Below are 11,623 nucleotides of genomic sequence, written 5' to 3'. Positions count from 1 at the left end.
GCAGATTTACTATTAAAGACAGATGTCACGAGCAGATAAAGACTTGCTCAGGTAAGGTGCCTAGTTAGCAGGAAAAGGCAAAGCAAGTCAGAAAGGAATGACAAAGCAGGTAATTATGGTGAGGCACTGATTTTGGAATACAACATTATTTAGAACACAGTGGTGTCAGCTTCTTTTATCAAATGAAAAGCATCCCTTTAAAAAAAATTATCTTAAATATCCTGAAATAATGATGGATGACTTAAAGCAGTGGTTTTCAGCCTTTTATGATTTGTAGACCCCTTTAGAAATTTCAAATGGAGGTGTAGACACCTTTGGATTTTAAGTGTGGGTATTCACATATTTGAATTGATCCTAGTCATCTTCCACAGACCCTTTAGACATAGTCTGCAGACCCCCAGGGGTCCACGGAGTACAGATTGAAAACCAAAGGTTTACAGTAACTTTCACTGGCAATGACATTTCCTGGTCCTCTTGTGGTTCCTCACATCCAATAACTGTGCCTGTTAATGTGAACAGTATCCAAAGAATATTAAAAAATAAAACCCTTCTCTTAGGAATATTTTCCTCTCCTAATTCTGTTTTCCTGCTCTCAAGGGGGAAGGTGAGGCCTTCTAGTTAACTGACAAGTCTGGCATTCAGGAAACGGGGGTTTTGTCCCCAGCCAGAGACTACCGTGTCGTCTTAGGTAACTACTTTGTATTGGTTACTTTATCTGCCAACCTGCCAATACAAGTTGTGAAATACAAATACAAGGTTGTGAAGCTAAAATTTGTTGCTATGCAAATTGTTTTGAGATCCCTCAGCTGAATGGTGCTATGAAACTGCAAAGTGTTATTTTACATGTACAGTACACATTGATTTCCCCAGTTTAGTGATAGCTCTGAGCACTAAATTAATGGCTAAAAACATCAATAAAGAAAACGTGTCTATAATTTAACATAATTTTTGTTCCCCCTGAGTATGCTTACATGCTTACATGCAGTATTGGGCAGATATCCCAAGGTAGTTATTATGAATGTGCCAGCTTTTGTGTTGGAGTTTACTAAGTGTAAAGCAGAACCATGTAGTGATACCCAAGCTAGTTCTAGCTTCAGAACCAGAGCCAGTATAGCCATCTGGAAAAAATGAGGTTTCAAATAATAGCTTTTTTCCTGTGGGAATTGATATATTTCAGCAAAATTCTCTGTCAGGAAAGTCGACACAAAATGTAACACAGCAGCACAGTTGTGGGGAGGATACCCTACTGCATTGTGGAAAATGGAGGCATCTAGATCTAAATTACAGCTCCCATAGGGCACCATGAGGATTTAGGAAAATGCAAAGACTTAATGGGCAGTGAACTGTTCTACTGCACATTCATGCATCATGGGAAAAAACGTGCTAATGTGCAGTAGAATTAGTCCACTGCACATTAAGTGTCACAAAAATAAATGTTCACCTTTGCTACTATGCCTTTATCTAGTACCTCTTATTAGAGGTACTAAACTTAATGCACAGTAGCAAAGGCGAATTAATGAATGTGTAGATGTGCCCAGTGCCAACTAAACTCCAGATGCTTCAACGTTTTCTAAATGAATTTTTTTCAGAACTGTTCATTTCAGGAAATGCTCTGGTATTTCAACATTCCTAAAGTTTCTAAAGCAGGTAACACTGAACTGGAAAAGCAACGTTCCTTTTCCAAACTTAGAGCATCTGCACAGGGAGTTATACTGAGATAAACATTAAGGGATAGATATTCTGATAAATTTCCAAGTGTGGGCAAGCCTTCAAAAAAGAGAGTCACCACTCCACCCTGCTGTAACCCGCAACCTTTTCAAACTTCTCTTGCCACTGGTGGAGTTGGGGATAAGCAAGGAATGCAGGAATAGGCCCTTGCCCTTGCCTACTCCCCGATTGTCTTGTACTTATTATCTAACCATTGCTGTTGGTAGAGTCTATGAAAAAGCAGAAACAGTGCCCCACATCCAGCACCACCCTGACAGCTTTGGCACAGACATCAGCAGAACAAGCCAGTTCAGCCATGTTTTGACATTCCTCCTCCCAATTAAGCAACAAGTACTGTCTTATTTGGGAAGAAATGAACAAGCACATGACAGCTGTTCAAGAAATTTTCTCCCTCTCCATTATCATGATCTTTTAGGTTGCTTATTAGCTTCATTCTCCGTATAACTCTTGAGGGGTTATACTCTGAGCCAAGCAAAAGCAGCATTTGTTATGCCAGAGACATTTTCACATCAAAGGAAAGAAAACATTTGCACTATTTGTAGTTTGCTTACAAAACCTATTTGCATTCAAAAGACATAAAAACATGTCCTCATTTTCCCTCAGTCTGAAATACCACAGTTTCCTGTGATGGGGTTTATTTCAGAGACCCAAGCAACTTATAGTCCCTGTGTCTCTCATTTTCATGTCACAAATTCAGCTTTGGGGATTTGTAACCTTTGTAACAAAATATTGCTTCAATGTTAAAATGTTAAACATACAGCAAAATTGCGGAAGGCAGCAGGCATTGAAACATGAGCCTCAACAATCGGCGATTTCACACAATGCGCTGAAAGAATGAGTCCCTCCAATTTAATGCAGACTGTTCTTAAATAAATACAGCATGCAACCTTTTGATGCATGTGTGTGTCCTACTGTAACTTTCCATATGAAATGAGCAGTGCAACAGGCATTCCTATAAATGAAGCCTGGCCAATTATTAGCAGTTCATCTAGACTTTGTGGTCTCTTCAAAAACCACTTAGTGAAGAAACCCTTACCCACAAGTCAAAGTAAGCAGTAGTTAGTCACTGATGTGATCTATAAAGATATATTTTAAGACAAAGCTTGTGTTTTTATTAGACTGAGTAAATAAATGAGCTCAACACTATTCCCAATCTCTCCCTAGGCAGGAAGAGGGTTTTTCTGGGGGGTGGGGGGGTTAAATCAATCCTGTTTATAAAAACACAAGACACACTCCTCCCTTCCCCTTCCTGGTAGCATAAAAAGACCCCAATCATGCAGTCTAGTCCATACTCTTGGACTCCTACTGGGCATGACAGTCTACCCACATAAATCTGACTGCAGAATCAAGCTTTGCCTTTTAAAACCCAAACTTATAGGTAAATGTTCAGCTATTAAAACACACTAAGAATGTTTTCTTAAGTGTTCAAATAGATTAATCAAACACTGAGTTTGGGTGAGATTTAACTGTTCCCCTCAACCAACAGAAATGCAAATACAACAGAAATCTCTGGTTTCTCTGAACCAGAAATAAAAATTCACAACACAGAAGATGCATGCTCCCAGCTAAGGCTTTGCCTCCCTTTTTTGAGAGGGGATTGTTATATCATCACCAACATTTTGTCCGTCCTTAGTCCAGGCAGTCTGTGTGTATTAAAAATGCCCGGTTTAAAATATTTTGGACCAGTCATCATAACACTAGCACTGACTCGCATTATTAGCTAAAATTTCAGCTCCAAATGAAACTCAAACAAAAGGAACTGCTTTTGAGCACAAAAGTGCATTTTCCCTGGAGAGAATGATCCCAAAGAATTGTACAATAGGCTCCCTGCTCCCCCTGTCTGATCCACTCCCCCACAATTTATTCATTTTGGGCACTCCAGAATGTCTGACTACTGTATCACAAAGCACTATGCTGCATCAGATCCTTAACCTTTTTGGCCAAGGCATGAGGTCACCAAGTATCTGAAATGAGTAACTTTCACGGAGGTGGGGACAATAAAGCTGTTGAAAAGAGTTTAGACAAGTATCCTTTCCTAAGAAATTCACCCCCACCCACACACATTAAATACTGGATTCTTAGTACAATGATGCATTACAGTCATTACTCTCCTCCCTTAGAAAAAAAACCCTTGATACTTAGAAATATTGTTCTGACTCTCCTTGTCAGTTCGATAGGCAGGACTGAATTCTATCGAAGACCAGGAAACAGCCCCCTTCCCCAGCCAACCTTGCTGCTGCTAAAATGAGTGCGAGTCTGACTTCATTGGCTGAAGTCCCTACAGCAGACAATGGTGGAAGCAGAATCAGGTCCTGTAAGGACCAGGTCATAAAACTTTTTTCCAGTAAAAATGAAGTATTCACTTTATCCTTTTCCTCTTTTAATGCCTGTTCTGCAATGCCTGCAGGAAAGTTTTGCATCTCTCTGCGTGCATCAGAATTGCAAACAGCTGAACAGCATCAACAATAACTAGAGTGTGCAAAGAATCTGGCCCAGCTCATCATCTGATATAGATGACTGCTGCTCCACTTTAGTCAATAGCATTCAGTTGATTTAGGCTCAATCAGAAGCTGGTCACATAAATAACTTCACAGCTTAAACTAAATCAATTTTAAATACAGAAATATTCATAGTTGAAAAATAGTTCAATAAACCTGAAACGTGCCATGATGCCCAGTTAAAGAAAAAAGGTTTCCTTAGCCAGCCAAGACTTTACAACTTGCAGTTAACAGAACTACCTGAATCTTCAGTGTTTCCTGGTTTGAATAAAGGTCAAGACACAATTTCCTTCCTTCACTCTTCTCTTGGTTAGTTAAAGCAAGTATCATATTTTCCGCTTTATAAATTTGCAGGCTCACAACCCGAAGCATGTGTCAAGCTTGTTAATACAGTACTAGCTCAAAAAGGCAAAAAACCCAACATCCCTTTTAATTATTTGGATTATGGTATCAGAGAGGCCTCTGTTATGATTAGGTTCCACTGTGCTAGGCACTTTTCAGCCACATAGGAAGACAAATCCTTACTCTTTAAAAAAAAAAAAGCTTACAAATCAAAACCCTAAGGCCCTACAAAGATTTACAACAGGACTTTAAATTCAAAAACTGCAAAGTGATGTCACTAGGAAAAATCATAGTGCATAAGGTTTAAGTGCATCTGCTGAATGGCTGTCTAACCAGAGAGAGGTGGGAACGGGTATGCAGGAGTTTTTGAGGATGTATGCTGCAACAGGATATCAAGTAGGTCTAGGCAGGAATAACATATATCATATTTCCCTATCTTCTAACATCTCATTGTCTGAAGGGTATTTTTGAGAAAATTCATGTGGGAGCTTCATTTAAAAAAAAAAATTCAAAACTAATAACACCCCCCAACTTATTTCAGAACTACATTACTGCTCTGAATTGTAAAATCTCACTCTCTTAACTACCACAAAATGAGTAAAATCTCTCACTCCACATGAGAAAAAGCATTTTTGGTTCATCGCTCCCTCACCTCTACCATGGAAGAAGAAAAAAACCCCAAAACCAGAATATTGTTGTCTTTGTCACAGAAAAGGCACAGTGCTTCTACACACAGCAGCCTTCTTACACACTAGGCTATCTCATGCTCTTAGGGGTAGCCCAGTCCATGTGTCCACTGACCAACCAGTCTCTCCACTGAACATACTCTGGGCTAAGCATCTTAAAACAATTTGACCATCTTCACTTAGTTAACCTTGGTTAGTAAATTAGATGAGGTAAAAATTCACTTACAATGGCTTCTAAATGGTGTTGTGTGTCTGAGTTTGTCATCTATTATAACTCAGAAAAACCATCCTTGTAATCAAGCATATGTAAAACAAAACTTCAGTGGCTAATCACTAACAGCTGGGAGGCTATTGCAGCTTATTATATATTGCAAATGAATAAACATACAATTAAAAAAAAATCAAGGATACATTCCATAAAATGTACTTTGCTCATTTATTGAGACATATAATACTAGTTGCTATAGAACAAATTGTCACGCAATGTGGCCATGGTAATTTGAAGTCATGCCACTTTGCAGTCCTAGGAAAACTTGGAGAGAACATTGCATTCTGTTTGTAATGAACAAAAGAGCTTAACAGTGCAAGGTTCTATCAGTCTCCAAATTCTTTTGTAAAACCAGCTTCTAACACAACCTTTTGCCATCAGATTAGCCAAGGACCAATTTCCAGCTGGTCTCTGTCCGTCTATATGAAGTGAAAACAGATACCATATCAGAAAGTGAGCAGCAATCACTCTCTGATCTTAATTTTCCTGAAGGTTCATGTCAGACTGCCTTGTAGATGCCCAGAAAGAGGTAGAGGGGAAGCAGTTGCATTTTAAACTCTCTCTCTTGCTATTGCTCCATATTCTTTGATTTTTATGCCTCTCATTGCAAAAACAAAAGCAATCCAGGTAGCTATTATGTAACTTTCCAAGGGGCCTGGAAGATAGTATTTCAACTATTACCGTTTTTGTTTTAAACCAAGTTACAACATTTCGTTTTACAACAGAGCCAGCTTTCTTGCTTTTCCATTTACTTACTTTCTTAAGTCCTCTTTCCCAGTCTCTCTCACAATTACCATGTTCTTCCTTTGGAGTCTTCCCTCAACAGTGAGGGCATCTCAATGGCAAACTCCAGGTGTCTGCAACAGAAAAAAAGGGTTAGATCCTGAGAGTTAAGGGAAGAGATTAACAGCAAGAGCAGGTTAATCCTGGCCAAAATGAATGCACAGCACTTCCATTTGCATCAAGGGGAGCTGCATGTGCCAATCAAGAATAGAGTACATGGTTTAAAAAAAATGTTCCTTGTGAAATAAAATAAGCCTCCGGATCTCTTCCCTTCACAGCCCTCCATACAAAAGGAGTGAAAATAAAGAAAACAACCTGTCCTGAATTGATATTTTAACACTATCCACCACCATATGTCCTGAATTGCTATTTTAACACCATTTGGGAGTCTGATTATTAGACTACAAGTCAAGACACCTGTGTTCTACTTGAGCATCTCCCTTAACAACGCTGGCCCTTGGGTTTCCTGTGGGTGAAATAGGAGATATTTACCCACCATTAATCAAGCATTCTGAGATCAAATGAAAAATAATATTCCTAAGTATTGTTATTAAAGATGATGAACCAAATCCTAATCTAAACTGCACAGGTGTAAAGCCAAATAGTTACTCCAGCTTTACATTAGCAGAACTGAGAATGAAATTTGGCCTGTTTGGTCCATCTGCAGTTGTCATAAGAATTCTTTTATGCACATTTTAGGAACATTCTTTAGTGTTCTCCTTCTTCCCTTTTAATACTGAGTATTCCCTGGAAAAAGCATGGAAGGGGGTTTTTTTCCCCCCTCATGTAAGGAAAAGGGATTTAAAGAACCACAGACTGGATGCTTTAAAAAGTATATGCATTATTCAGCTCTTTTTCTTGGTACAGAACACACAATTGGCAGGGAAAGGGCCCAAATAATTACTATTGGCCCTCAGCAAGCACAGAACATTCAATGCGGTTGCTTTTGTTTTGAATACTATGAGTTTGATGTACGCTTACTACACATTTCACCACAGCTTGTCCTGGTCCCTGCGAGTTGTTCTGCACCGATTAAGTGGTTGCAGTTGTTAGAGAATATAGTTTGTGGGTATGCGATCTGTTTCTTTAAATTCGTAAACAAGGAAAATTGCTGGTTTGAAAAACAGGATTTTTCAAACCCAGCTGACCACAGGCATTTTTTTAAAAGAGAGAGAGGGAGAAACAAAAACAAAACAACAAGAAGAACAACACAGCCTGAGTTCACATCTGTCAGAACATAAAGTTCTAAGCACCAGAAAAGGCACCTACCCCCACACAAGAAATTAGCTCTACGAGGGAAGGTTTTTGTCCAACTGGCATTCCGTGGCTTACTGAACTCCTTCTTTGAAATTATATTACAAAGGGTTTTTCTGGTTGTTAAACAAGATAAAGCAAAAGCTAATCAATTATGCCAAGATATTTTGAGGTGTCTTGATATTTTGGGTGAGTAGACACTGCTTTGGAGTGTCCAGGTTGATACATCAGAAAGGTGCTTGGTTTTCTCCAAGTTCTGAGTATCTGCTTAAGGAAAAAGAGGTTAATTTAAGTATTCTAAGCTGAGTATCCAAAATCACTAGGCATCTGTGAAAATACTAGCCTTAGTACTCCTTCCATCCACCCCTTTTTCCCCATCATCCAATAGAACTATCAGATATTTCTGTGTGACACAATGCAGTGCTGTGTAGAGCTGAGAATTTAAATTGGGTTGCAGCAGTTCAGCAATCCTCCTCTTCCTGTCTCCCAGGGCTACTTTGGTATGTTGGGCTGAGCTCCAGAGCAGCGCATTTCTTCACTTCTATAGTCAAGTATTTTTCCTGTAGTTTAGTAAGCAGCTCAAGACCAAAGGGTTTGTTTTTCCTGCTCTTTGAGGAAAGAAAAATGATGATAGCTACTCAGAGACCAGATTTTGGTTCCTAATTTGTTGCGTCTGTTCTCTTCAAGGATCACTGGTAAAACACCAGGCACTTGTTAGTGAAGCAAGATAGTCACTGAAATTTAGAACCTCCCAAAGGATATAGCTAAGCAAGCATGCTTAAAAGACCTTTCTATCCCAATGTGTTTCTGTTCCGTGCGTGGTGTTCAGAATTGCCAGGTAAAACTAACAGTGTCACATGAGAGTCATTTCATTTGTATCAAATTAATCCAATAATTAGTTCCTGTCAGCAAGAAATGGTCTGACTAGTGGCACACTTGGAATCCCATACAGGACAGGAACTGCACTGTTATGTTGGTGACTGCAGGGAGCTCACTGCACACGAGGCACACAGCCAGAGCGGAGGATGCAACCATGCTGCTACTGTCATCCCCCATGTCTCTCTGAATGAATTAGTCTATAAGATACCACCCTGCCCTGTCTTTGGTCTCCTTTTATAGAGACTTCTATTGCTGTAAGAGCAATCCACCTGTACTAAACTCTGTAGATTTTGGCTAGGGACAGACATTACACATAAACCGGTTTAAGTGATCAGAACCTCACTGAATCTGGCCTGTCCTCTGGGCTAGGTACAGAGGTTCCAAAGCCTGAGGCAGAGTCAATCTAAGTTACATGGTTTTCTGTAATCAGCATAATTTAGATCAGTGGTTCTCAACTGTTTTGTACCAGGACCCATTTTTAAACATTGATGACCAGTCCCAACCCAGTGCCCCTCACTCCTGACCCACTAGCCCCCACCCCCAAGCCCCAGTTTCTCCTTTAAAGGAAAATCCATTTTTAAAGTTTGTTCATGACCCTTTCATATATTCTTGTGACCCAAAAGTGGGTCGCGACCTACAGGTTGAGAAACACTGGTTTAGATCAGTTGCAAACAGAACATATTCACCCTTGGGGGCACAAATCTTAGACCGGGTTCTGCCGTTTTTAAACAAGTCTGTGTGTGCTGAACTTCTGTTACGGGTATAGACCAGTTTCTAATCACTTATAAAAGTGTAATGTCTGTACCTGGCCCTGAAGTCAGGAATGGCATCAGACCCGTCTGTGGAGCAGATGTTTAATGATGCAGAAATAACCGCTGCACAACATTTAGAAGAATAAGCTCATTCCACTGAAATTGCAGGGAGACTGTAGCTATGTAGAGGATAAACTTTAGGGACTTAGGCCATCAGGTCTCACTTAGGCATAAATCACAGTGGAATATAGCCAGAACACCAGGATTTATTAATGCAAAAAATGCCAGGGGATCTTGCCTGCTCCTTGTGCTCAGGGCCTCTGATTTGTATACTGTGTGCATTTCCAAAGCAAGTTGAACAACTCTTGCTCAGAATACTACTCAGCTGAATGCGAAACTAGCCCATGTCCAGTCCTACCACGCTTGTCATTTTGTGTCTTTGGCTTACAGTATATAATTCTCTAACTGGATGTAAATAATACTGGAAGAATGGAGATAGAACATCAGTATTTCCACTATAAACCCTGTTTTTTCAGGGGGCTTATGTAACAGGGGTTCTTTTAAACCACACTGTACTGTAATTCTGCCACATGGATGGTTGTCCCAGATGTGATGTATTTATTTTTAACCAAATGTAATTTCAATTTATGGAGGACTTTTATGGTTTATAAAATGTAAAAAATTAAAATGCTAAGCTTTTCAGCAACTCTTTTTGATGTTAAAGAACAGCTTACATTTTTAGTCTGTTAGTGGCTACACAAATTAATCAAACTTAGTTCTAACACTGAATGTTCTTTTTAGTAGGTTTAAATACATATCAGCTCCTATTTAAAGAAACTTCAAAGTGACAAATGCTGTATCATTTAGAACTTGATCCTGCAGTGCTTACATAAGTAGAATGGCTGAAGTCAACTGGAAATATTTTCATGAGATAAAGGTTCAGAGAACTTAAAGGTTATTCCAGCAAAGAACTGAGAACTCTGAACTCTTATCTATGTCACTAGGGCTTGAACATGCTGAACACTTTGTAAGATTGGGACCTTGGTAAGTAAAGAATGCAGGGACATTTTATACCAATGGTGCAGCTGCTCAAGAAAGAAAAAATGTTTGACTGCACCTATTAAGTATAGTTTTGAAATGCTATCAACAGTATGTATGGACTTTCATTAATACAGTTACCATATAAAGCATAGAAGTTAATAACATTGGAATGTTTGTAGAGAGAGCCCAGCCAATTACCAACAGAACATGCTAAGAGCCTCACTTACTTACGTTTTTTTCTTCTCCTCTTTTAACCCACAGGTAGTAACTCCCATTAGGTCAGGACAAGGCTATGTTTATGAGTTCCCTTCCAATAACCAGAAGGATATCTATGACATCCCTCCAGTCCATCCTCTCCAAGGTGTAAGTATAAAAAAAAAACACTGTACCCTGTAGACTTATCAGTAGTCTTGCAGTTCAATTTCAGAATAGGTTACTTCATTCCAAAGTAAAAATAAGTTTAAATTAGATGAGGTGACATTTTACATTTAACAGTGTACAAGAGTACTTGAAAAATGCATTTAATATTGAAGTAGCATTACAGTGATGTTGTAGCCATAATGGTTGGGATAAAGGTAGCCAAGCTTTTGAATACAAGGCATTCTTCCTCAGGTCTGGAGACCTGTACCGTACTACTGGCCGTAGCTCTGCAGAAGCCTTTCCTAGATCCAAGGAAGATCTGGGGTGCTGCTCAATTCTTGAGTCTAAAAAAAGTTAAGAACCACTGCCTTAATGGTTATCCTTGGCACACCCCTCAACCTTCAAGCCAAATGCCAAAGAGCTTAACCCCTTGAGAAACTGGGGTGACAGCCCAGCCCTGGCTTTTTCAGAACACAAGTAGAACATGCTGATAATGAAGAAGAGGTTCCTGACTAGGTGCTCTTTGGAAATATTACTTCATTCAGACCAAGCCACTGCTACCCCTCCCCAAATACAAGAAAAGCAACACCACCTTGTCCTAAGAAGATTAATCATGGCTGACTGTACATCTGCAAAATACTTCATTACTGTTTCTGCAACAGCCCTGAGCTCTGCTCCCCTTTTGCTGAAGCAAATGCCAGAGGGAATGGAACATTTTGGACTCAGACAGCCCAGTCACTCAGAACTTGACCCACCTTCACTTGTTCCTCCCATTCTGCATACAATGTAGCGTGGGCCAGTATACTCACTGCTTCTTTATCCCCCCTCCATACACATGCGCACACATGCAAAAGCCTGTTGGTTCTTTGGGTCCCTCTGTTCCTAAAAAACCCTGTTTGCTCTTCAGGGAGGAGGGACAGAGAAGAGCTGGGGCCTGAATAGAATCTCATCTTCCTTCCCCTGCCCCCTACTCTGCTGCCTGCTCTGGGTCTACAATAAATTGCTGAAAATGTCTGTGTAGGGAGGGAGGCA

At 39.8% G+C, this 11,623-nt stretch overlaps 1 protein-coding gene across 2 annotated transcripts in view; it reads left to right on the top strand.

Moving 5' to 3' along the window:
* The window catches only part of NEDD9 (neural precursor cell expressed, developmentally down-regulated 9), a 43,864-nt gene that overhangs the window by 25,366 nt on the left and 6,875 nt on the right, over positions 1-11,623 (top strand). For both annotated transcript variants that reach the window (XM_025206230.1, XM_006025430.3), the window contains one exon: positions 10,493-10,594. In XM_025206230.1, coding sequence (XP_025062015.1) covers positions 10,493-10,594 — 102 coding nt within the window. The remainder of the gene's footprint in view (positions 1-10,492; positions 10,595-11,623) is intronic.

This window comes from Alligator sinensis, unplaced genomic scaffold, assembly GCF_000455745.1.
Source record: "Alligator sinensis unplaced genomic scaffold, ASM45574v1 scaffold253_1, whole genome shotgun sequence".
Classification (NCBI taxonomy): Eukaryota; Metazoa; Chordata; order Crocodylia; family Alligatoridae; genus Alligator; species Alligator sinensis.
Note: the sequence above shows the minus strand (reverse complement) of the source record. Positions and strands in the feature narration are given on the sequence as shown.